General features: G+C 38.2%; 1 protein-coding gene across 1 annotated transcript; it reads left to right on the top strand.

The window, feature by feature from the left end:
* The first annotated feature begins 1,035 nt into the window (after window positions 1-1,035).
* LOC133806236 (uncharacterized) lies at window positions 1,036-4,345 on the top strand. The gene is made up of 3 exons (XM_062244361.1): window positions 1,036-2,082; window positions 2,184-3,291; window positions 3,672-4,345. Exons 1-3 carry the CDS (start codon window positions 1,036-1,038, stop codon window positions 4,343-4,345), a joined length of 2,829 nt encoding a protein of 942 aa, XP_062100345.1.
* The last annotated feature ends 23,513 nt before the right edge of the window (window positions 4,346-27,858 follow it).

Here is a 27,858-nt window from a genome sequence, read left to right as displayed (position 1 = left end):
ATCTCTCCCAACTTTTGGTTGTACAAAGCTTCACTATCTGGATCTGATTCAGCGAGATGGAAAATTAGTGGCTCAATTGGATATGGATGAGGTCAAAATGGAGGCATCCTTCTGGAAATCAGCTCTGATTTGTATAGTAATTGGTGCTAACCCTCCCCTTGCTGTTTTTGAAGGATTCATTAGGAGGATTTGGGGTAAGCTTGGAATTGACCATGTGGCCCGAATGTATTCTGGTTTCATAATGGTTAAATTTCGAGATGAGGCTGCTAGAGATTTGGTGCTTGAATCAGGAGTGGTTCATTTTGACAAGAAACCAGTAGTGCTTTGACCATGGACATCTGATGCTGAGTCTTTAAGTTCAGTAAAATCTGTGCCTGTTTGGATGCGATTACCTGGTCTTGGTTTGCAATATTGTAGTGTGAACTGTCTGAGTGCTCTTGTTAGCACGATTGGTACCCCCATTATGATTGATAAGGTTACTAAAACTAGATCTATGATCAAGTTTGCTAGAGTCCTTGTTGATATGGAAATTGTTGAACATCTCCCTATGCATATTAACTATCTTAATGAGAGAGGTCAGGTAATGGAACAACCTGTTGATTATGAGTGCTTACCCACTAAATTTTCTTGTTGTAAGAAGCTGGGTCACAATACTGCCTCTTGTAAGCATGCCCCTAAACTTGTTAGGAGGACGACAGAGACAATAAACCAGACAAGTAAAGATTCAGCTGAAGCAAGTGGCATTGCTAAAGATGTTCCGGATAACAGTACCCAGGCTCAATAGGAACCACAAGAGATGCCTCATCTTGCTACTGATCCAAATGCTCCAATTGGATCCAAATGGACCAATCCAAGGAAACTTGGGATGATGAAAACCACTGCTCCGATACACACTGAATTGCAGAGGAACTCCTTCAGCATTTTGCAAGAAAAACAGAAGCACACGACTGAGTTGAATTTACCATCTGACTTGAATGGATTGCTGCAATATTTTGAGTTGGAACGTTAGGGGGATGAATAAAAAAGAATAAGCAGATGGCAATATTGGATGTCTGCAGATTGAATAAAATTGGTATTGGGGCATTGCTTGAAACAAAACTCAAAGGAGCTAGAATAAATGATGTAATGACTTCAACTTTTGCTGGTTGGAATTTTTATAGCAGTTCTATTTTGGAGGGTCGAATTTTGCTAATATGGAAAGCTCATCTGGTGAAGATTGATATTCTTCAGGAGAGTGATCAACTCTTACACAGTAGAGTTTGTTTGCTTGGTAGGAGCCATGATTATTGTATCTCTATAGTCTATGGTTCTAATCATTTGGAGACTAGGAAAGTATTATGGTATGATTTATCTACTGTTCAGAGGCCTGTTAAGCCTTGGATCATTTTGGGAGACTTTAATGTTGTTTTTAATGTAGATGATAGACTTGGTGGAAGACCTATTTCTGTGAAGGAAATGGAGGATGCTCGCCAGTGGCTAGATTTAGGGGAGGCTGCCGAAATGAAGTCCTTGGGGCCAGCTTACACTTGGTCTAATAAACAAGACGGGGGAGCTCGCATTTTCTCCAAGTTGGACAGAGTTTTTTCTAATGAGAGTTGGAGTGATACCTTCCCGTTGGCTGCTGCTGTTGCTCAATGGGATGTGGTTTCTGATCACTGTTTCCTTCTTATCAAACAAGTGGATTTCAGAAGGTCGGGAGTGAAGCCTTTTCGGTTCTATAATATGTGGGCTGATAATGCAAAATTTAGGGAGACTGATCTATCTAGCTGGAATGCTCTTTTAGAGGGCCAAGGGTTGGTTAAACTTGTTGGGAAACTCACTAGACTCAAACATATTTTGAAGAAGTTTAATTGGAGATCTATGGGAGATGTTGTTTGTAACTATGAGGAAAGTAAAAATAAATTTCAGCTGGCCCAAGCTGCTCTTCACTCGGATCCTATGAATGCCTTCTTACTGGATAAAGAAAGAGTAGCTCAGTTGGATTACAGTAAGCATGAGACGACTTATGCTAGTTTTATTCGCCAAAAAAGTAAAATCACTTGGCTCCGCTTTGGTGATGAAAACTCCTCATTTTTCATGCTAGTTTGAAGCAAAGGCGTGCTACTAATCGCATTGTTTCTTATATTGATGCTGATGGTCACTTTGTGGATGATTATGAGAAGGTAATTAATTATTTTTTCCAGCATTTTAAGAATCATTTGGGCTATGCTAGCAGGTTTACTGGTCGTATTGATCCCAGTTGTATTGGTCACGGTCCGGTTCTGAATTTTGATGATCAGATGAAGTTAATAAAGTCGCTTACCCTCCAAGATGTTCGTTTAGCCTTGTTCGGTATTCACTCAGTCAAAATTCCTGGCCCGGATGGTTATGGGGCGGGTTTCTTCAAAACTCTATGGAAGGATATATGCAAGGAAGTTTCTATGGCTGTTTTGGACTTCTTTGAAACAGGCAGAATTCCTCACTTGCTCAATGATACCCTCATTTCTCTCATTTCAAAAGTGGATCACCCATCTTTGGCTTCTGATATCAGACTGATCGCTTGTTGCAATACCATATACAAATGCATTTCTAAAATGCTTAGTAACTGGTTGGCTATTGTTCTCTATTCTCTGATCAATCTTAATCAAGGAGCTTTTATAAAGCATAGATCTCTGGCTTACAATGTCCTTATTTTTCAAGATTTAATTAAGGGGTACAATAGGAAAAATAGCTCCCCTCGGCGCACAATGAAACTTGATCTAAGTAAGGCGTATGATACTATTGACTGGGATTTCTTGGAGAATTTACTTAATACGCTTTTCTTTCCTAGTCAGTTCATAAAATTGATTATGGTTTGCTTGCAGGGCTCGTCTTATTCTCTGGTTCTAAATGGTAGGATTCAAGGGCACTTTAAAGGAGGAAAAGGGCTTAGGCAAGGAGATCCCATTTCTCCTTTGCTATTTGTTATTGTGATGGAGTATCTCACCCGTCTGTTGATTAAGGCTTCCAAGGAAAATCGGTTCAGATTTCATCCAATGTGTAAGTCTTTGAATCGAATTAGTCTTTACTTTGCTGACGACCTCATTCTTTTTTGCAAAGGTACCTCCTCCTCTGTGCAAGTTATTCGAGAGGTGTTTTCTGAGTTTAGCATCTCTTCGGGTCTAAAGATTAATTACTCTAAAATTTACATTGGAGGAGTTCCAGCTGAGATTAAAGCTAGAATATTGGTCTGTTCGAAGCTGAATGAGGGTGTTTTTCTGCTGAAATACCTTGGGGTTCCTCTTAGGCCTACCAAGTGGAAGGCTACTGACTGTGATATCATTTTTAAGAAGATTTAGCTACATCTCAATGTTTGGGCTAGTCGCCACCTTTCTTATGCTGGTAGGGTCCAACTTATTCATTCGGTTTTGCTTCGAATTCGTAATTATTGGATGAGCATATTCTTGCTTCCTCAGAGTGTTGTTAAGGAAATTGACAGGATGTGTGGCAGTTCCTTTGGGGGGAGAATGGATCCTGAAGCAGCTTTCATTTCACTCCTTGGGAGCAAGTTTATCATCCTAAGTCTTTCAGTGGTTCGGGTTTTCGTGAGGGGCCTTCTTGGAACAAAATTTTTCTTGCCAAATATATTTGGGCTATTGCCTCTAAACAAGATCAACTTTTGGTTAAGTGGGTGAACTGCATTTATCTTAAAGGGGATAGCCTCTGGGATCATGTGTTAAAGCATGACTCTAGTTGTTATTGGCAAAAACTTATCTCATTCTGTAGTTCTATTTCTCGCTCCACTTTGGAGGCCGTTGTGATAAAGGGTAAACTTCATTTGGGTACCCTGTATGTTCAACTTCTTTCTTGTGAGTGTATAGAGTATGAGAGAACTATTTGGTGCAAGCTATCTGTTCCTAAGCACAGATTTATTTTTTGGCACGCTGTTAATCAGCACCTGCTTACTAGAGATTTGTTGTACCTTCGTCATGTTGTTGTTGCTTCTGTGCTATGCCCGGTTTGTGGACTTGTTGAAGAAAGTCATGGCCATTTATTTTTTGAGTGTATCTTCTCCAAGAAGGTTTTGCAGCTTGTTTCCAACTGGCTTGGAGGGGTTACTTGGCCTGAAAAATACAAGGACTGGACTGCTTGGATAACCAATAGGAAGTCTGGTTGGCTTCATCACATTGTGGCTGCAACTCTTGCTGCTTCCATTTATTTCATTTGGTTAAATCGTAATTCTTGCTATTTTGGAGATAGTTGTTTTACTATTTTTAAAGTTGATCATTTGATTAGGTACTCTGTTAAAGCTAGAGTTCTTAACATTTCTTCTAGGCATTTATCTACTAGAGAACGGCAAATGATTGAGTTTGTGAATTGCATGTAATATGTTGAGGGTTGGTTGTTCTCTCCCTTTTGTTGTATTCAGCTTGTTTGATCAATGAAATTTCTTCTCCTTTTGATAAAAAAAAAAAAACAGCTAGGAGAGCCTTTACAATGGGTGCCCTAGCCCTATTTACAAACATTCCCAATTAAGTGGGGGCTAAATGCTAGTTAATACATATTCTCATAATAAAGGTGGTGTTGGGCCCATGCGTATCACACGGGGCCCATTTCTAAGGTTACAACCCACAAGCTTTCAGGGAGACACACCTAGACACTTTCAGGGGGTAGTTGCACACGTTCCCACGTATCACACAGGGACATGCTACTTGTCGACTGTTCCGACTCGACACCAATACTTGAGGGAATAGTAACTTTGTCAAATGGTTGTTGGTGGTCCAGGGTTGTCGTCCATGACACTTGAAACTTCACCCCAGGCCCCAAGGAAAACTTCCCAAGCCTGGAGGACTAGATGAATAAGATAATGGGAGGACCACAATAATGGTCCTCGGAATGTAACCTTACATGGAGACATTAACCTCTTGAAGCAGATCACATCATAAAGGGAAGGACCTACCTTCCGAAGAGCTCTAGGTGAGCTCTTAAGGACTTCATTAGATTTCGTGGAGCTTAATCACTTCTTTGATGAGTGCCACATGTCATTTGGTGAAAACACGGACGACATTTTTCCGCCATGTTTTTGCTTGTCCTCATATAGTGGAGACTTGGACTGAGAGGAGTGATTTTAAGGGACGTATTTAGGGGGTGACATTTGGGCTAACCGAGACATCACACTTCAAAAAAGTAATGCCACATATCAACTCCCCATTATTGGGCACATCAATCATTACAATTAATGAGGAGTCCATTCCACGCACAAGACGTCCAATCTGCACCCGAAGTGTCCTTTAGCCCTGTCCCGAGGTGTACTTTTCCACGTTATGATCGCAAAATGTGCCTTGATATTCATGACCATTGGATCATGCTCGAGTGCCTACTCCATATGTGATCAACGGTCAGGGATGAGTTGCTTCCTCCCCATGTTCTCAAGTATAAAACTTGAATTTTGCCTCCCATTTCAGCACTTTTAGCATTTGAAACTCTCTCAAAAACTAGAGCTCCTCAACTCCTTTCATCCTTCCCAAATTGAAATTCTCACAAGAGTTCCCTCATTGGAGACATGGGCAGTTGGAGAGAATCAAGCTTTTTTTGGGTCAACGACGTGAAGTATTTTCGAGTTCGGACACATTACAACACTTATCAGAGGATTTTTAAGTTCGAACACATGCATAGGCTGTCGTGGTTTCTGGGATTTAGATGTTATTTTGATCTATCTAGTCTTTTTAGGTCCGTTTTGGTGTTAAAAATAGCCAATATGGCCCATTTGGGCCTATCTGCATTTTTTTTGCATTTCTGGGCATTCGACCGGAATCTGAAATTTTCCAGATTCCGATGAAGTTCATGAATTCTGGTGGTGTCCTCCAGCACCCAATTTCTGGTTCTGAGGACACCCCAGTCTGTTAGGCTTCTCTTTCTCCTCCATTCCTCGAGCAGTTGTCTTAGCGGTTCTCGTGTATTGGCATATCTTTCTTTTGGTCAAGACACTAACTACTTGGTTTTGCTTGTTTCATTTTTACGAAAAATTACACAACCTCCACAAGCAAGGCTTCTACCGTTTCGATCACAAAATCATCGACACGGCCCGAGAAGTATGACAAATCCTGGAGGAGAGGATTTTGTCATCCCTGGAGTAGAGCCGAGCGATAGTGGTTAGAGATAAGCCTTTGGCGGCGGAGTGGCCAGGTCAGTGTTGCACCTCAGAAGAGGAGGTGAACATGGGTCCTATACAAGGGACCACACTTTATGAAGTGGATGAATTTGAGGAAGAGCAACTCCCCAGCAAGCCGAAGCATCGAGGGGCCCTAAACAAAATCCTCTCTTAGTATGGAGTCAAAGGGGCCCGCCTGCCCCAGGACTCAAAAAGGGCGCACTGGAGTGTGAATGACGTCGGGGCCTGGAGTGCTTTACACCTCAAAGCAGGGGTGACCTTTCCTCCACATCAGTACTATGTTGACTTCCTTAAATAAGTCGGCATAGCTCCCTTCCAGCTGTCCCCGAATGGGGACCAGGTCCTCACTGGATTGTATGTGCTATACTAGAGACAGAACTGGCTTGTGCCTTCTCCAGCCAAAATATTGTACATCTACAATTTTCAGGCTTGTCCTTGGAAGAAGAGGTTCGTTGGGTATTACACCCTATTGAAGTACACTTATCCAGGGTTGATGTACAAGGCTCCTAGTCATAACAAGAGCCACACACGAGACTACAAAGACCATTTCTTCTTCACAAGTGGCTTTCTAACGCCGACCAACCCTACCCTTCTCCTGGAATTCATTAGGGTTGGTAAGTGTCTCAAACTTAGCCTCTAGTTTAGTCCTCCAATATTAATCATCCCGTACTTAGAGATATTTTTTTGATAAGTCCTCTCCGCCGTACTCCGTTGGTCGCAACGTATGATGATCGACTCCAGAGGATGAAGGGTCTTCTGGATGTAGAGATGGAGCTCTGCTTCCTCACCATGGAAGCTCACCTCCGCCAGTTTGGCCTTCTCAAGGAGGATCAACATTTAGGCACCGTGGACCTCTCTTCATTCCAGAACTCGAAGAAGTCCCAAAACGAAGCTGACCTCCAGATGTATTACGTGGATTGACATGCGCTCCTCCAGCATAACCAAAGGATGCAGGAAGAATGTGTCGAGAATGTTCTTACAATTCAAGCCGCTACTGAGGCTCGGTAGGACAAGGAGCTCTAGCTAGAGGTGGAATCTTCATAGTGTTACCAGGGTAAATCTCCCATAAGTTTATATCATGCTAAGCAAGTAAGATAAGGGGTAAGCTTTGAGCATGTGTGGGTCTTAGCTTTGCTCCTCTGGAGCAGACAGATCTCGGGTGGTCATTAGAATGCGGAGGAGTTCCAAGACAACTGAGATTTTATCGATGCATTCCTCCACCGCTTGAAGAGAAGTCTACATCTTCGTGACATTGGGTGAGGTGATGTCCATGCATGCAAGGTGGTTTTGTCAGTACAAGACGAACACCACTTAGAAGATGGGCCGACTTGTAAGGGAATTTTCCCACTCCATTCTTCACCCGGAGGAGCCATAGGAGGTCACATGCTTCAGACTAGAGCTTCTTAGATGCATTTTTATTGCCTTGTTATCTTTTGCAGATCACATGGTTCGGCTGACTCCATTCAAGCCAAACGCAAAAGGGTTCAGAGGCCCTCTCAAATTTAAACTCCTACTGCACCGCCCTTGCTGCTTGAGCCCTCGGCGATTGTTCCTGCAGCCCCGGAGGTCCCTGTAGCTTCGACAGCTGCTCCACCGACCATTCCCGCGAGGCCGATGTTAACTGAGGAAGTCATGATGTAGGAGGACCCACTGGCCATCGATCTCTGTGGGGGCTCTCTAACCCTAGAGGAAGGAATTTAGGAACGGGAAATAACCTCCCATCCTTTGAGGTGTGTGGCAGTCCTCCAGCCAGGACACCTTGGCTAGTAATCTTCCCCGAACATTATGAAGGGGAAGAGCTCGAGAGGCAGCAGAGGATCGTGGAGTATTTCAATGCTCGCCTGGAAAAAGGGAATGAGAACTTCATGGATTTAGCGGAATACCTTTGCAAGGATAGGCTTCGGAGAGGAACCCCATTGCCACCTCCCAGTTGTGAGGAGCTGGAGTCCCTTTTCGTGGGGAGAATCAAAAGCATGACAGGTCGGCGAAGCTTCTGCAGGGATTGAGCGGAACCCTCTACGACATGCCTCCTTGTATCTATGCCCGTGTCAGAGGGGATAATGAGATATCCCTCCTCGCAGCTTGCCGCTACTCCTCGGCATAGGGAATTCTTAGACTCTATAATTTGAATTTGTACCTAAGTACTGCATTCTTGTGTACTAACTTCGCTTTGTTGTGCAGACTATTGCGTTATGCCAAAGGCTCTGGGACATCGAGACCACGAGGTCCTTTGAGCAGAAGGAACTCAGAGAGGCATAAATCACCCTCGAGTAGCATTCCAAGATCTAGAAGGCTCTTGAAGGTGAGAAGACTCATGCCTCCGACTTGGAGACCCTCTTGGCGGAGGAGCAGTCTAGGATTCATGCCCTCGAGGGCATTTCCTCGAAACTAGTGGAGGAAGCCACGGGCCATTCCAAGGTCACAGAGGAGGTCGTGCACAAGGCCATGGAGGACATCCGGCCGGCATAAGAAGAGACCCAAGTTTCCTGTGGTCGTGGGTATTAGGTTAATTTTAATATCGTTTTACGGTGTGCTTTAGGTTAGGATTTAATTGATTATGTTTCTTTGTGCGATATTATGATTTGGTTTTATGTTTATTTGCAGATGAGCATTTAGTTACAGGAATGGAGTGGATTGAGAAGAAAAGTTTGTATCTGAGTATTAAAATGCCAAGTTTGACGGAAATATGATATTGGAACTTTCTAGGGATGTGTGGGCCACTCAAATTTCATGTCGAGAGTGAAAGAAGTCAATTTTATGAATAAAGCAAATTTGAGCCACGACGCCTATTAATAGAGTCGATGTCCAACTTTAGTTAGGAAGCCCAAGATTTTGGAGTCCCAAGAGCCGCAGCGCTGGTATGTGCATCACGGCACTGTAGAAGTTCAACCCATTTTAAGTCGCCCACTGTTGACGTTAGAGACTACAAAATTTGGGACATATCGCAAAGGCACCACGCCAATTGGTTTTGAGCCACGACGCCTGCATCCACACGCAAACCATAAGTTTGCATTTAAACGGGGGTAAAATGGTCTTTTCATCACAAATTTCTAGGGATGCTATTTAAAAACCATTTAGTGTGATTTTAGAGAGGGGAGACTATGTTAAACTTAGAAAGAGATTGAAGATTGGAGGAGACGTCAAATGGAGATTCTATAGAGTTTTTCTTTCTCTATCTTTTACTTTCTAAATTTTAATGCTTTGAATTAGTTTAATGGGTATTATTATTATTATTATTATTTCAGTTATGAACTAATTTCACTTTCTAGGGTTTGTAATGGAGGCTTTTGAAACTCTTTAATGATTTAATGCAATTTCTATGAATTCTTCCACTATATTGTGATTTATTCAACTTTTTGCTTAATGCTTGTGAGTGCTTGATCACCATTTACATGATTTATGATTTTAGTTCAAAATTTGAGAAGTGAGAGTTAAATATGCTATAGTTGATTAAAAATGAATTTTGATATTGGACGAGAGTACATGTATGGTTTGTGTAGCTTTATGATTGTTTTGCTTACTGCCTATTATATGTTTAATTTATCACAAAGATGTAGAAAGTTTGCATATAATTGAAATCTACATGTCTTAGTAAGAATATATATTACCCTTGTTGATCTGCTATTACAAGAGGAAGAGAAATAGTAGAAATTTTGTTAATAAGATATAGAGTGGGTAGATGATGAAATTACATACCCTAGTTTTCATCCATTAATTCAATTCTTCAATATTTGTTCTTTTAATTTCAGTTGTTAATTTTAGTTGTTTTTATTCTTTTCAATGCATTATTTTCCAATCAAGGTTTTATTGATCAAATAGAACTAAGAAATTAATTCATTGGTAATTAATATTCAATCCTCGTGGGAATGATACTTTACTTTCTATTTTATTACTTGTAAACGATACATATACTTGCATTATCAAATTTTCACAACAAGTTTCTGCTGCCATTGACGGGGGTTGTTTATCAATATCAAAAATAATTAAATTTTATTCTAATTTGGTTGTTCTTTATTAATTTTCTAACGTGGTTGGTGCCTTGATCCTCTTATTTTAGGTAGAATTGGTTTATGCAATGTGGAAAAGTAGCTGAAATACTACCGGTGAATCCTAAAATAGAGAGGACTTGTAGATATAACATGAGGATGCTTTCGAGGAGCATCTCCATGCTGATGACGCTGCAGTTACACAGGCTCGTGTGGCAGCAAAAGCGGGTCAAACTCCCGAGGTTGATCCTGTGATCGTCTTGATCGAAGAAGTCTCTTCGGGCAAGATCTAAGCCCTTGTAATTTTTCCTTTTTATTTTGTTATGTAAATAGGTATACATGCCACTTCTTTTATTGGGGGTATAAACAATCTAAGGCTCGAGCCCCCAAGCAAAATTGTATATAATTTTAGCTTTCAAGGATGTCCTTTGCTTGCACTATTTACTTGCCTTCTTGCCTTATCACTCAAACACATTAATTGGCGTTTAGTAATTTTTCGAATTGGTTTTAAAATTCATAAGGTTTTATATTCAACTCTCAATGTAACTTGTCATCACGAGAATATTTTATTAAAACCTTAATTTTTCCCCGTATGTGGCACTCAGTCGTGAGACTCAGGTCTTAGCTACCCTAGTTAGTGTAACAAGGGACTTATGCTCGAGTTCTGGTAACTTGAGTCTTCTCGATCCACGTAGTTCTTTGACGCTTTTAAGCACTTTATGTTGTTTCAATGGCTCATAGTCCTCAGAAGTAACTTTAGTACACTGTCAAGTGTTAGCACTTGATGTATCCTTAAGTTCCCAAGTTCTAAATAACTCGAGGCTTAGGAGGCTAAATTAACTTAGGGTTCGAGAACTCAATGTTACTCCATGGGCATATAGTCCTCAGGAGGTTACATTAGGCCTTTTCTATTATAATCCCCCCCCCCCCCCCCAAGTACAGGTTACTTGGGGTTGGGGTTTTTACCCTTTTTTGGAAATTGGGAACTCGTTACTTGTCTTCAGGCTCTAAGTCCTCAGGAACTGGGTCAAGTTCACATTTTTAAGCTATTGGGTTTTATGGCGTTCAAGTTTTTGGACTCTTAACACTTGCACCCGAGTATGGGTGACTCAAGATTTGATTTGCCTATTGGATGTCGGGAACTTGTTATTTCTCCTCGGGCATAGTTTTGGGAGGTAACCCATGTTCTCCACCCGTAGGCTATTTAGAATTTTTAATGCATTCTCGCAAACTTTGACACTAGGCTTACTCCGCTCACGACAAGCTTAGTTTCCTAGGTCGTGTGCCACAAGATGTTATCCTGCTAGATGACCCAGATATGCCCCTCAAGTGATCGGAGACTAGTTTGCATTCACTTGTACAGGCCAACGAGCAGGTACTCCTCGAGTATTAAAATTAAATGAACAAATAATTAGATTTAAAATTATAAAATACAAGAAAATTCACTGAATTTAATCTATCGTGTTTTGTACACACGATTTCCACTTATTGTGCTCAGAGGCTACAAAATGATTACAAAATTTAGAAAATACATTGCTCATATTATTTGTAATACTGGCGGAGATTCACAGCATTCCATGTGTGGGGCACTAGCTCTCCACTCAGTCGGGCCAGTTTGTATGTCCCAGGACACATGATGCTCTCGACATGGTATGGGCCTTCCCAATTAAAGCCCAATACTCCAGCACCTAGGTCTTGGGTTGCTAGAAAGACTCTTCGCAATACCAAGTCTCTAACCCCAAACTTCTTATCCTTCACTTTGGAGTTGAAATATCTGGCCACCTACCGTTGGTAGGACACTACACTTAGTTGTGAAGCTTCTCGGAGTTTCTCCACAAGGTCCAGAGATTCTCGCAGTAAAGCATGATTTGTGGTCGGATCGTAAGTGCCTCTATAGTGCATGGAGATTGCTGCCTCAACTGGGATCATGGCTTCATAACCGTAGGCCATGGAGAATGGTGAATGGCCAGTAGAGGTCCTACCAGTGGTGCGGTAGCTCCATAATGCTTTAGGCAGCTCCTCGGGCCAAGCGCCTTTCGCCTACTCTAGCCTTTTCTTTAAAGTGGCCTTAAGTGTCTTGTTGAATGCTTCCAATTTCCCATTTTCCTATGAGTGAGCTACAGAGGAGAAACCCTTCATGTTTCCATGCCTTTGATAAGAGTTAAATAACAACTCACTGTCAAATTGTAGGCCAATGTCGAAGACTATCTTCCTTGGGAGCCCGTAACGACAAATGATGTTATTGATGATGAAGTCTAGCGCCTTCTTGGAGGTGATTGTAGTGAGAGGTTCAGCCTCGACCCACTTTGTGAAGTAGTCGACTACCATAATAGCATACTTCACTCCCTTTCCCATGGGCAAAGATCTGATTGAGTCAATGCCCCAGACTTCGAAGGGCAAAAGACTTGTCAGCTGTGTGAGCTCATTTGGAGGAGCTCGGGGTATGTTGGCCTAGTGATAGCACTTGTTGCATTTCTTGTCATAATCCATTGCATCACCTTTCATTGTAGGCCAGACGTTGTTAGGATTAATGCCCTAAAAGTATGGAAAGACGTTTTACTGATTTAAATAAAAGTACATTTTTTTATATTTGAATGTTATAATTATTGTTTGAATAATTTATATGAATATCAAGAAAATTTCATATTCATTTATGAGGATATGATCTTGTATTAGTACAAAAGAATTAAGATGATATACAATGAATCTTTAATGAATGGTTACTAGTACGGTTTAAAAAGTATACGAGATGCAAGTAATCTAGATTTTGGTTACTGATGTGGATAGACATCTTGGTAAAGGTACTGTATATAATACAAATTATATATGACAAGACCAATATGAATTAACTATCTTTATAAACTTAATGTTTTCCATAAAGATTTAATTATTATCATAATAGATGATCATTTGTAGATCCGTCTAAATCCTGTGTAGTCATGAACTCTTGTTTGTGCTTATTGGATCTTTTGATTCACTCATTAAGGTTTCTTAGTATAATGAGGCTATTGACTTTCATTTTGGAGATTCAATATCATGAATGGCTGGGAACATGATTTATAATAATGGAATCCATACTTTCCTAACGGATAGAATATTGGTTCCCTTAAGGGTTAATTTTGTAATTGAATAGTTATTGAGCTCAAGTAAGTAAAGGTCTTGCATTCAGCTTACAAATCTTTATCATTTTGGTGACTCCGTGTCATTGGCTAAATCATCAGTCAACATTTTGGTGCTTTCAGTGAGAGCTGAACTCAAGACCTTTAAGAAAATCAATGGCAAAAACAACCAGGAAAGCGGGGAAAACTTCTGGAAATATGCCAAATCAACCTCCTCCCCAAGATGTAGCAGAAGATGAGCCACAGGTGGAACTGGAAGAGGAGGAGATGGATGTTGAAACCTTGCGAACAACTTTGATTGTATTGCAAGAGGAATTAGCTAGTTTGAGAGGTAATCAAGAGAATGTGGCTAAGACAATGGTACTGCAGCAAAGGGAGATTGACTGGCAGCGCCAAGAACTGAATGAGCGACAAGCTGACATGGACTGCCGACCGTGAGATGCCACTGTGGCCTTAGAAGTGACCACTCAATTGGCACGAGGACAACCTGCACCTACCTCCCAACCAGATCAACCACCCAGCACTCACCCTCAACAAAATCAACATTCAGAGCATCCCCAGTATCACCATAATCCACCATAACCAAGTAATCCTCAAGGACAATAGTAACCTCCTGCTGCTCAACAAGAGAGACCAGTCCAAAATCCTGAGCAGCAACCACCCTCTCGAGCTAGTCGAGATAATGCTCAATAGCAAAGGAAAAATAGGGTCGAGCAGCATCCCAGAAGCCCTAGACACTAGATAACTATGCAGAAAAACCCTCCTAGCAGGGGACAATGTACCTTAGGAGGTAGAATACGGGTGGATTCAGGCATCGCGGTCAGAGGTCCCCCACGACATAGTAATGTCAGAGGACCTACCGAACAACACAGGCCTCCCCCTATTTATCAAGACATACCAGCAAAGAGAGAGAGGGAGACAGTGCGAACAACAAGTCGCACACTCATAGGTCACAATTTAGAGATGACCATGATTATAACGAGGCAGATTCTAGCAGGAGGAATGCTAGTCAACAGCAGAAAGAGAGAGGCGAACGACAAAATCCTCCGCCAATGGAGAACCAATCGATAAGACAAAATTTTGGAGAGCAGCCTAAACAGTCCAATGTCTTTGACCGACTAGGTGTAAGCGAGCAAAGGCGTAGAGATGAAAACATGAGGATGTACTCAATAATCGAAGGGAAAGATACGACGAGTATTTCCCCCCAGCTCTAGTCGCTCCAGCAATACCAGATGATGTACATGCCCAAATAGATGCCTTGAATCAGGCCGTGCAACAACTGGTTGGGAATAGAGCGTCCCATATAGAATTTGATCGGAGAAAGGGCACTCCATTTGTTCATAGATTTGTTGTGGCGGAGACTCCAAGAAAATTCAAGATCCCAATACTACCCAACTTCACAGGAGGGGAAGATCATGTATCTCACGTGAACAAGTTTGAGATACAGATGGACATCCAAAAGGGGTCAGGTGATGCTCGGTGCAGGATCTTTCCTGCCACTTTATCTGAATCTGCTCAGGAGTGGTATTTCAAGTTCCCTCCAGCCAGTTTAGTGTCCTGAGAGATGTTCGTAAAGGAGTTTTACGAATAGTTCTATGCTGGTCGAATACATCCAACAGAGCCTAATCAGCTAGTCAAGATTCGATAGAAGGAGGGAGAAACCCTAAAAGGGTATATCCAGCAATTCATGCGAGCAACTGCTGGGGCGAAAATTGTTGGAGATGAGGGAAAGATGATGGTGCTCACGGCTGGAGTACGACGCCATTCTCCCCTCTGGAGTAGTTTGCAAAAGAATGGAGTCAAGAGCTCTCAGGAATTTTTGGATCGAGCAGACAAATATATCAAGCTCGAGGAGGCTATTGCCAATGAAGACGCCACCAAAGCTGCCAATGGGTATGGTAGATCCAATGACAACGGAAAAAGTAATGGAAAAAATGGGGCGGGGGGGGGGGGGGGGGGGAAGGCGAACAATGAACCAGAAACATCTGATAGCAAGCACCCCAAACAGAATAGGTACGAACCAAGGTTCACCAATTACACGGCCCTGGTCGATAGCCGAGCTGAAGTATATCAAGCCAGTCATACTGCCATTCCCTTTAGGCAGCCAACCCCGATTAGAAAAGATATCTCCAAAAGGGACACGACCAAGTTTTGTCATTTTCACAACGATTATGGCCATGACATCAATGACTGTAACCAGCTCAAGGACAAGATCGAGTTCCTTATATGACAAGGACATCTAAGGAGGTATGTACAAGCAGGTGGAGGTTCTCAGCAGGAGGCTCAAGGAGGCAACGAGCAGGCACCTGTACGCCAACGCTCGCCTCCTCTACAACCAACTCCGGTCGCTGGTACATTGTTGACCATCTGCGGAGGACCACATATAGCAGGTGGCAGTGGTAAGTCAAGGGAGAGATATGCCAGAGCCCTACGTCATGATCAGGACATCGAAATGCTAAATGTCGAGGAGCGAACTCCCAAAAAAGCTCGAACAGAGGAAGAATCAATAACTTTCTCCGAGCTAGACGCTCAGCATGTTTGATTTCCCCCACTCAGATTCTCTAATCGTGGATGTTCAAATCGCCAACATGATGGTAAAACGAGTGTTGGTAGATACAGGAAGCTCGGCCAATATTTTGTATAAATCTTCACTGGAAAGAATTAAATTATCAGTGCAAGATTTAGAGCCATGCAACCAAACCGTCTACGATTTTTCTGGCGAAGGACTCGCACCAACAAGGTCGATCAAACTCCCAGTCATAGCAGACGTTGCACCAGCGAACAGGACATTACTCACTACTTTCATAGTATTTGATTGTCCGTCTGCATATAATGCTGTGATTGGAAGACTCATACTCGTCGATCTGTGAGCCATAACTTCGGTCTAGCATTTGGCCATGAAGTTTCCAACCGACACAGGAGTTGAGTGCGTGTTGGGAAACTAGTGAGAAGCCAGAGAATGCTACAATTCCTCGATCACAAAAGCAAGAAGGGGCAGATCGAGAAGTGGAGCTAAAAAAGGTTGCTGGTGGTAAATGAAATACAAGCCCAGTTAGGTGAACAAGTCACCAAATAGGGTGTTGCCCAAAGTGAGGATAGGGACTTAGATCCTCGCTTTGGGGATTTTGAAGAAAATATAGGACCCATGGAGGACCTCGAGGAGGTCCAGTTAGAAGAGATAGATCTGACCAGGGTTGAAAAAGTCAGTAAAAACTTAAAGACAACAATGAAAAATGAATTGGTGGAGTTTTTGAAGAAACACCAGGAGGTCTTTGCTTGGTCGCATAAAGATATGATTGGGATAGACCCAGCGGTGATCAGCCATGTCTTGAATGTAGACAAAAACTATCCACCTGTACAACAAAAAAATGGTTGCTCGACAAAGATAGATCCAAAGCTCTAAAAGAAGAAGTTGAGAGGCTAAAGGAAAATGGATTCATCAGGGTAGCGTTTTATCCATCTTGGGTCTCTAATCCCGTACTAGTTCCCAAGCCAAATAGTAAGTGGAGGACGTGCGTGGATTTCACAAACCTTAATAAAGCCTGCTCGAAGGATTGTTTCCTACTTCCAAGAATCGACCAGCTAGTCGATGCTACATCAGGACATGAAATTTTATCATTCATGGATGCGTACTCTGATTATAATCAAATTAGTATGTATCCACTTGATGAAGATCACTCTAGCTTTCGAACAGATACGAGACTTTACTATTTTAAAGTAATGCCTTTTAGTTTGAAAAACACTGGCGCGACTTACCAGTGACTACTCAACCATATGTTCAAAGAACTGATCGGCAATAACATGGAAGTCTACATCGACAATATGCTGGTCAAGTCAAGAAAGGCTAAAAGGTCGACCAGCCTTAAATTGCTCTCCGTGACTAGCTCCTTGACGCTTTTTTCTATATTGGTCATGCTGACCAAGGCTACGGCTCTTATCTCCATCTCTGGAGTGGGGTCTGGTCGGTACCATGGACCTAGGTGCAACAAAAGACAACTAAGGACAAGGAAAGACGAAAAAATGAGTAGTTAAAGGTCGATCAGAGATTAAAAGTTTACCTCCACATGTGAAGGCCAGGTTGTTGGCAACCAAATCAGTTGTGAGGAAGTACTCCTGGAAGTGCCTTCCTACATTGGACTTGTAGGTAACATCACTCAAGAATGTGTGAGCAGAATCCTGGTGTCAAAAGTGGAAGAATCCCGTGTTGTTCTCGTTGGGGTTGGATTTGTGATCGAACATATAGGTTATCTCATGTGGAGTAGGCACAGACCATTTTTTGTGGTTGAATAGGATATAGAGTGCTGAAAGTACTCTATATCCGTTGAGTGTCATTTGGAAAGGGGCGACCTCGAAATAATTGGCCGCCCCTCAGAAAAAATTATGCAAGGGGTAAGACTGCCCCTGCTTCAATGTGATACCTCGACTAGGCGCTGTATTTTTCCACCATCCTGGTCGATATGACACTAGGAGGGGCAATGTATCAGTCTACCTTTGCTCGAGGGCCATTGCAAGGACAAGCTTTGGGCTGAATGTATGGTGGTGAAAAGTTTAAGGGTTGAGGGTTGTTTGAAGGACCCTCGGCATTGGTTGCTGGCTGGTTAGAAGGTGAATCTATTGTTTTCTTTTTCCTACGAGTAGTGTATTTTACATGACCCATGTTCGATTTGTTGTGTGGAGGATTGGTCGTAGGGTTTGATTGTGAAGCCGAAGGCTCAGGAAAAGGCAAAGAAGGCTGTTCTTGATCCTCGAATAGCAAAGCAAGAAGATCATCATCTATTGGTTTCTCACCTCCCTAGGGATCATGCATGAATATCTGAGAAGAGCAAAGGGGGAGTGAGAATCTACGACCAATAGATAGAAGAAAGAGAAAAGCAAGGATAGCGTTGCTCGTGTATAAAAGTTAAGCTTTTATAGGACCAGCAACATCCTGATTAAAACACAATAAACATGCGAACAATTTGAAAAAAACGGATCAAAAAGTGAATGTGAAAAGTTTTTTCGGAAAAACTTTTCAACTCCGAAAACAGGCGGGAAAAACCCAATTTTTCCGAAACACTCAAAATCGAACTTTCACTTCAATTTTGGACCCAAAATCAATATTCCTATACCCCACATTACTTTTTAAACATTGTCTAGTATTTTATACTGCCTAAACTCCTTATTATAGCATACTTATTCTATGTATGTTTGCTTAAACCCAGTTACCCAAAAATTTCTCAGGAACAGCAGAAACCCAGTTACGAAAATTCATGAATCAAGACTAGAATACATAAGAATTTCTACAAAAATGAGAGGGTGGATTCGAAAACTTACTTGGAGTATGGATTGTAGGAGAAATCATGAAGGAGTTGCTTGAAGACGTCTCGAATCAAACTGGAATCTCTAGGTTTTCTTGAAGGATTGTCTGAGTTCTTGAAGAGAGAGAAGGTTCGGGTAAAAAATGAAAAGGCTTATATTTATACTGCTCGGGGCGTTAATAAAAGATAATGATGAGAATGGGATTTCGATATATGCAGAATTGCAATAACCGTCAAAACATTTATGAGAAACTGTAAAGGTCGTAATTACTTGCTTTTTCGAAAAAGTACTGACAGATGAGATTGATTGCTGGTCGAGTAAGTTTATTAAATGCTGATTGCATTAAAATAAACTTGGGGGGGGGGGGGGGGAGGGGGGGGGGGGGCAAATGTTTACCCTAAAAAATACTTACTTGCTGACGTGGCAAGATTAGTGTGCGCATGATCATTTAGTGATTACATCCAAGTCAACCAGCGACCAGAAGAGAAGTTGCTCGATGGATTTAAGAAAGATGCTGAACAGTACGACAGAAAATGTGCTGACATATGCGACTAGGTCTGGTCGTGGTAACGAAGCCAGAGTTCAAATACAATTATAAGATAGATATTTCTAAGATATTTGTCCCTATTTTTTTTATGATTTCTGTTATTATTGAAACAAAATGTAGGCATGGCCCATTGGTCCATATGTATGTCCTTGAGTCTATAAATAGGACTCAAAGGACTCATTAAAAGGGGAGAATAATTTGTATTCAGAGAGAATCAGTGTTTTCTATACACAAACTTTTGTATCCTTTTTTGGAGGTTGTGAAACTCAGTAAACCCTAGTTTGCTCATCGCATGTTTCATAATACATCAATAAAAATACTAAGTGGAAGTAGGTTATTACTAATATCCGGGGCCGAACCACTATAATTCCCGGTGTCGTTTAGTTCTCGCATTCAGCTTAAAAATCTTTATCGTTTTGGTGACTCCGTATCGTTGGCTAAATCCTCAATCAACAATTAATAAACTAGTAATTAATTTGGAATTAATTTATTAGTATAATAAAACACTTTATTCTAAAATAGTAAGTGGGAGAAGGTGAACATCTCAATGTGACTTTTGGTCTCCATTATCAATATAGCACCGTGAAATATAAATAGGGTCTTGAGGCAGCTTTATTTCTGTCGCCATGAGGAAGGTTTCTAGATATATTTATACCAAGGTTGGCTTCTTACGAAGATAGGAAAGAGTGATGTATTTTAGGCTTGACCCAACCTACGGCGACACTCTCTAAGTTAAGTCATGAATTTCAAAATAATGGGTTACACATACAAAGATACAATTAAGCTTTTGCGGTGGATAATTGTATCTTGACCAAACCTGCGATACTTTATTTTTAAAAGAGAAAATAAGAGTTATTTTAAGTTTTAAATAATAAAGATAAGATTGTCTAATACGATATATGAATTAACTTGATCGTCCCTGAGGCGACACTTTTTTTGTTGGGTTGTTTTATCATGGAATAGTAAATGATAAGTTTATGTGTTTTAATTGTTGCATTCATGCATCATATTTACTTTCTAAATTATTGATATTTTTTCAAATAGTAATAATGTTGTATATTATTTTTAGTCATAAAAATGTTGCCACCCTATTACTTTCCCATTACGTGTCTTGTCATGTATCAAATGATTGATGATCATATAAGTAATGTAAAACTAATTGAAGATGACGAAGGAGGATGGATAAATTCAACATTATTCGTTTTTCTAACTAAAAGATTTAAACATATTTTTAATGAAAGATGACCTCCTCCTGTGCCATCATGGGATGCAAGGAAAGAAGAAAATGAGAAATATACTGATTGAATGAGATCAAATCACATGTAAATATTTTATATTTTTAGAAGCATGGAAGAAAAACTGAGAAAAAAGTTCGAAGAAATTGAATACGTCTATCATGATAGGTAGGATGCTGTCTTTTAGGATATACAGGCACTACAAGAAAAAGCTATATTAATAGCACTGGATTTGGACATTATTAAAAAAATGTTATTAAATATTAAAACAAAAGGTGTGGAGAGAAAAAAAAAACAAGAGTGCCTTGATTACGTACTTTTTTTTTTTTAGTAAAATAGAGCTCTCTCATCTATTGTAAAGAAAGCACTAATCTGATTTTTCTCCTGCCCACTTCAGTGTCCAATAGCCGAAATAGTTAGCTCCTCTCCTCCCTGAAATTGGTGTTTCTCCTCACCCAATTGGAATAATCTTCTCGTCACCGTTCCATGGACTAAACTTGCCGAAGCTCTTCTCCTCCGGTGCACACACCCACACCTCTCCGATTCTCTTCTGTCACGAACGATTCAGACTTTAGATGTATGGGTGGGTAAGTATTCTAAGCTTTCATTTTCATATATATATGCGTGTGTATGTGTATGTGTGTTAGACTAGTTTTCTAATATCACCTACTGCCGCCACTAACCAGTCGAAGGTTTCTCCTCCGACATGCACAGGAACGCACACAACTCTTGGCATCCCCTTTGTCATGAACGATTCAGATTTCAGATCATTGGATGGGTAAGCCTTATATATATGATATATGTGTAGTTCTGATAGTTTCTTTTTGTTAGATTTAAACAATTTTTTTCCTCTTATTTCGCTAACTAATACATAGACCATATGAGCTACTGGGTTTAATCAATCGGTTTTGATAGATTGTCTTTTATTTTTTATTCTGGTTTTGTAGAATATTAAATTAAATGAATTACTTAATGTTGAATATTGTGCTTAATGAATCAGTTTTAATGATTTTTCTTTTAATTTTTCTTCTATTTATGTAGAGTATTTATGGGTTAACTCTATTCATTTTATGTTTCTATACAAACTTTGTAATTTCAGAAAATTAAGAAGGAGAAACTTCATAAGCACACGAGGTACGATTAACATGGGTTTTAAGTGTACTATATATATTGCTCTCTTTTATTTCATAGTATGTACAACTTGGTTAATTTAGATTCTCTGCTATGTGATTACTTATACATGATCGGTAAATGTATTTTTCACAATTTTGTTGCATACCAGATTTCAGCCAAGATGTTTCATTATTTCAGCTTAAGATAATGGTAGTAGAGTGTGTATGGTGATTCATGACTTAATTATTATTTTTGTTTTTGTTTTGTTTGATTTTAGAATTTGAAATGTTGAACTTATGAGTGATATTTGATTAAGTAATAGAATCCTTTAAAATTTTAAGATTAATCACAACATTTGATGATCATTTGTGATATACATTTGTGAAATTTAGTTTAATTTTCTTAAGTTTCATTTTTCAAGAACAAACTTTGGTAATTGTTTGAACATATTCTTTCTTTGAGATTATATGAGCTAATACTCTCACCTAAAAAGGTTAATCATTAGTGGTAGCCAGTCCACACTGCAAATAACACTTTGTGGGCTGCAAGGTGAGCATCTAAGTTTGAGAATGATCAAACATCATGTTCTATACCTCTTTGGCTTTGACTCTAGGGAAGGAAGAAGCTAATTTATTCATGTTCTATTTAGTGTTCTTTATTTTTCCATATTAAATTTCAATACATGGGCTGGTTTACTATTTTATACAGTTTTACAAATTAGTTGCTATTTTGCTCTGTTTTGGTTTATTTGTGTTTATTTTGTAAGAATATTATATACAGACCAGCATAGTTATTCTTTTATAGGGCTGACTTGTGTTGGTGTTTTCTCTCTTTTAGCTTTTTTCCTTAGTACTCACTACTCCTATGAAGTTTTCGTCTTTGTTTATATAGATGTGATATATACGTGTTATTCTAGTTCGATGATATCATATATGTGAACTGTTTTAAGTTATTCTTTTGTTAATTGTAAACACAGTTTATTCTCTTATTTTGCTTACTTTTTTGAATGATATAGGCTATATGAGTTATTGGGCTTAGTGTATCAATTAGCATGATGTTGAATATTGAGTTTAATAAATCTATTTATGGCAGGAGGACCAAAGAAGTTTCAAGAATTTTTTGTTTCTGTGTAAGTAGTTTACACTATGTAAGTTATATGCCTTTGGATAGTAAAATTTTTGGAAAAAGCAAAAAGGAAATGACAGAAAAAAGGTAATCAAATACTACAAAATTGGGGTTTGTTTTGTTTGATTTGATTTTTAAAGGCTTGTATTGAACCACATAACAAAAAAAACTTCTTAAGTTAGCTCAGGTCTCAATATGTAAGAACAAATGTTGGGGTTAAGTGCTGCTAAAAGTTTAGGCTATGTTTGGCTGGAAGGATGAAGTTACGAAAGATGGATAAGGTAGAAAGGATGAAGAGAGTTGATGAGTGGAAAGGAAATGAGTAATCTTTTATGTTGTTTGGCAAGTTAGGAAGGATGGAAGATAATATTCTATCATTTTGTTTGGTATTTGAAAGAAAATGTGAAGGATAGAGAGTGATATGATTATAAAATTCTTATCTTATTTTTAATATATTATTTATTTATTATTTTTGTTTTTAATTTGTTATTTAATTATAAATTACATAAAAATTATATAACATTTAAATATATCTTATGATAAGAGTTTACAATTCATTGACAAAATTAACAATTAAAAATAAACTTCAATTATCAGGAACATTAGCTTATTTTTTACATTTATAACAATTAATTTTTTTATCATTTTAATAAATCATCATTGTCATTATACTACTAGGCAATTATATTTTTGAAAAATTAAGAGTGTGTTTGACATTGTTTTCAGAAAATAATTTTTAGAAATAAAGTTACCAAAAAATAAATAATTTGTGAACAACAAAAAATTGTTTTTAGTTGTTCTTAAATTTTTTTTGTCAATTTTTTTCTCATATAACCTTTTTAATTATTATTATCTCACGTCACTTTCTCTCTCATTAGTATGTCTAATCACTTTTTCTCTCCTCACTTTCTCTCTCATTATTTTTTATCTCCTTATTTTTTCTCTCATCACTTATTATCTCTTATCACTTCTTATATCAACATTTTCTTTCTCCTCATTTTTTCTATCTCGCCATTTTCTGTCTCATCACTTTTTTTTTTTCTTGCATCAATTTATCTCTTCTCAAATTTCTTTCCTCAAAATTTCTCTCCTTACTTTCTCTCTCCTTATTTCTCATCACTTTTTCTTTCACATTACTTTTAAACTATTTTTCTCTTTGTAAATATATTTATTAATTTTTTTATTTAAGATTTTTTTAAATTATTTTTAGAAAACATTAATCAAACACCTGTTGTTTTTTTAAAACTACAAAAACTGTTTTCTGTTATCATTTCTGAAAGAGTAATGATATGTGCACCAAAAATATACACTCAAACATTACACACAGCAATGTGACAGTTTAGTCTAGCCAATCACATTTATTAAAACTGGTACCTACTGTTTTAAAAAGCAGTGACACGTCACTGTGTGTAATATTTGGGTGCATATTTTAGGTGCACATATCATTACTCTTTCTGAAAACACAATTTTGAAAAAAAAAAAATACCAAACAAGCCCTAAGTAATCATATTTATCACAACCAAGTAGAAAAAATTAATTTTTTTTCTTTCTATTTTCCAACTATTTTGTAATCATCCATTTAAAAAAATTTATATTACTAAGTTAATTAAACAAGACAACAAAAAAGAAGTATAAATAAGAAACTCTTTATTATATGTATAAGTGTGTGTAGGCGTGAGAGAATAGTAAGGCCATTACCTTTTAAAAAGTAATAGAAAGTTGTGAGATAATACATATATTAAAAATATAATTCTCATTATATAAATATATAAAATTATGTGAGAGTATATATATTTATACCTTCAGCTTTCCATCCCTTCCAATCCACCCATCCCAGGAATGATTATGAATGGTGGGCCCGGATGGATTTTTGATCGACCTATTGATCATTTCCTTCCTTTCTTCTATTGTGCCAAACAAACTGATTTGTGCTCTCCCTCCATGCCTTTCCCTCCCTCCAAAATTCCTTCATGCCAAACAGACTGTCAGGTTCTTTTTGCCCTAGATAATGAAATTTGTTGGCAAAATATGTAAAAAGAAATCTTTGAAAATACTACATATGACTTAATTTAATAATTACACATATATGAGTAGTGCTGAAGAGAGTGGTTTCATTCTAGTTATAAAGACATTAATGCAAGATTAAGAACAAAATATGTAGTTTCGTTAGCTCAACCACAACCATTGAACAGTTTAAAGAGCCTTGAATTTCTAAGTGTCTTACTGTGGATACTTAATATATCTACAATCGAACTTGTGCTTCTGATTCTTATTCTTCTTTGCTTACTTCATTCTCTATTGAATCCTTGTCATGAGCTCTCGTCTTAGCATCTTATGTGGCTGCAATATCCTTTTCTTGCTTGGGCAAGAAAAATGTATTAAATGGGCTAACTATATTTAATTTTTAATCTCTTTGAAAATAGACTTATTAATGTGTAAGTATTATTATTAAATGTGGTTTGATAAGACTATTAGTTTCTTTTCTTCCTCAATTACTGATTTATGATGCTTGTGGTTGTTCTCAGGTACCCTATTTATGTTTTACATATATTTTAGATTTGATGCAGAATAAAACGTGTTCTGCAGGAACTTCTTGTTTCTGGAAGTACTGCTACTGGTACCCAAGCATTTCTAAGATTCATTTTTTTTTTGTGTTTTGCTTACTTTGGATTATTCTTTTAGGTATGCCTACTTATTAAAACTCTAGATATCCTACACGAAGTGGCAAATGACATTGAGGACATGTTAGTGATAGTTCTTTCTTTAGCCCTGCCCATTGCATTCTGTCTATATATATCTTTGTTAAAATTTCTATATAAATGTGTATATGAGATATTTTCTTTACAATTTTAACTGATATATAGATGATATGCATGACTTCTTTGTCTTTCTTATTAGTGTCATGTCCATTTGATTATTGTCCCAAATATTATTTCATTAATTCTTTATACTGTAATTTCATTCCATGAGTTAAAGGTTCATGTATATGTACTCCTACCTCTGATTATTAATTCTTTTTTTTTTTTTATGTTTACAGGTGCACAATGATGGATGGGCACTCATGATGAAATAGTGACAGAATTAGTTTGATTGAATGCTTGTGCTAAATTAGTCTGTATAAGTACAGTTTAATACTTTTGGGATATTCATTTGTTATCATATATAGCAAAATTAAGAATACTATAGACAATATGTATGGAACTTACTTTGGATTTATGTTTAAGTACACTTATTCTCATTATATTTTTATTATTTTTATTTATATTATTGTGGAAACTATTAGTCTATTAATATATATTATAATATAGAAAAAGATAAAAGCAACAAATTTAAATAGTATCCATGACATATCAAAATTATTGTAACATTGTTCACATTGCATTTACAAAATGTCCTATTAAAGATAACAATAAAAAACACTTTTGTAGATAAGCATTTGTGTTATGCACAAAAGCAGTGATGACAGACACAAAGATCTTAGTACTGCATTGCATTTTGAAAATGCTATGAAAAAGTAAGCATTTTTAATAACATGGGATGACATAATGTTAGATTTAACGCTATTTATTTATAATGATAGCATTTTAGAAACGCTATTGAAATGACTTTTTCTTGATGTGAAACAAGACTACATTCACGAAGAAGGTAAATATGATTTGCCTTTACCTTAAGCTTAATAAGCTTAATAGTGGATTATAATGTATCATTCTGAATCTTTGATTTAGAAACCACTAATCATATTTTTGTTCTTCTTTACAGACAATTGAGTAATCAAGAGGAACTTGCAGATGGAGACAAAAAGACTAGAACTAAGAGATAGAAAACATCTAGATCAAGAAAGCGTTGAAGAAAGTCCTTTTATTTTATAGTTCTATAGTTTTATTAAAAGAATACTATTTTTTTGTTTTGAACAATTGTTTTAGTTAATTTCTTTTAGTATTTTGAATTTGATTTTATTCCATGTATTAACTTTAGAATTTTTTTTAATTTGATTATTCTTAAATTTTCTTTAGACATGCAATTAAAAGATTCAGACTTTAACGCTTTCATAAAATGAATGATCGCTAAATAACTGCGAATTATTTAAAGTAGCTAAAACAAAAGGAAACAGAAGACAAAATGTTTCAAATGAGGATGACACATATCTTTGGCATCTTAGACTTGGTCATATAGGACTAGACATGATAAACCGATTAACAAAAGATGGACTATTGAGAGAACTAAGAGTTGGAACTCTTCCACTTTGTAAGTCTAGTGTAGAAGGGAAAATGACCAAACATCATTTCTCAAAGAAAGGCAATAGAGCTAAAGAGCCTTTAGAGCTTGTACATAGATGTGGATATGAGTACTTTGTCACCTTCATTGATGATTACTCAAGATATGGTCATACTTACCTAATGCTTAGGAAGTCTAAAACCTTTGGTAAGTTTCAAGACTTTAAAGCTGATGCGCAGAAGCAATTAAGTTAGACTCTTAAAAAACTTTGATCAGATCGAGGTGGAAAATATTTGGATTTTGAACTAAAAGATTTCATGCTGGAGCATGGTATTCTATCCCAACTCATAGCACTTGGAACGTCACAACAAAATGGTGTTTCAGAAAGAAGAAATAGGACCTTATTGGACATGGTCAGGTCTATGTGAAGCTTGTCTTCACTTCCTCTCTCATTCTTGGGATATGCACTTCAAACGACAACTTACATTTTGAATATATTCCCATCTAAGACCATAAGCAAAATGCCACTAGAACTGTTGAATGGTAACAAACCTAGTTTGCATCATTTTCGCATTTGAAGCTATTCTGCTCATGTTCTTAGACCTAAAATAGGGAAACTTGATTCGAGGTTTGAAGTGTGCATTTTCGTGGGCTATGCTCCAGAAACAAGAGGCAGTTACTTCTACAGTCCCAATGACCAAAATGTATTTGTTTCAACAAATGTGACCTTCCTTGGACATGACTATATGAATAACCATAAACCTTGGAGCAAGGTAGTTTTGGAGGAAATCATAGCTAATAAGATTCCATTACCTTTATCATCATCATTAAATGATAAATTACAAACCGAAGAAACCACTTTTCCCGAAAAGGAAACCATAGTGCAACATCATAGTGGGAGAATTGTGAGACAACCTATTTGCTACAAACATGAGGCACATGTCCTTGTTTCTGATACAGACAAGGACGATCCATTAACCTTCAAATTGGCAATGGATGATCCTAAAAAGGAGAAATGGCAAGAAGCAATGAATCAAGAAATGGAATATATGTATTCCAATTCTGTCTGGGAACTTGTAGACCCACCTGA

Source organism: Humulus lupulus, chromosome X (assembly GCF_963169125.1).
Source record: "Humulus lupulus chromosome X, drHumLupu1.1, whole genome shotgun sequence".
Taxonomy (NCBI): domain Eukaryota; kingdom Viridiplantae; phylum Streptophyta; class Magnoliopsida; order Rosales; family Cannabaceae; genus Humulus; species Humulus lupulus.
The sequence above is the reverse complement of the archived record's forward strand: the minus strand, read 5'-3'. Positions and strand labels throughout refer to the sequence as shown.

Bases quoted from the DNA above. Each gene is read 5' to 3' on its own strand.
- LOC133806236 (XM_062244361.1), top strand. From the start codon at position 1,036: ATGGCAATATTGGATGTCTGCAGATTGAATAAAATTGGTATTGGGGCA. The intron at 2,083-2,183 runs GTTTGAAGCAAA...TATTTTTTCCAG, and splicing joins ACTCCTCATTTTTCATGCTA to CATTTTAAGAATCATTTGGG. The intron at 3,292-3,671 runs GTGATATCATTT...TTTATCTTAAAG, and splicing joins CAAGTGGAAGGCTACTGACT to GGGATAGCCTCTGGGATCAT.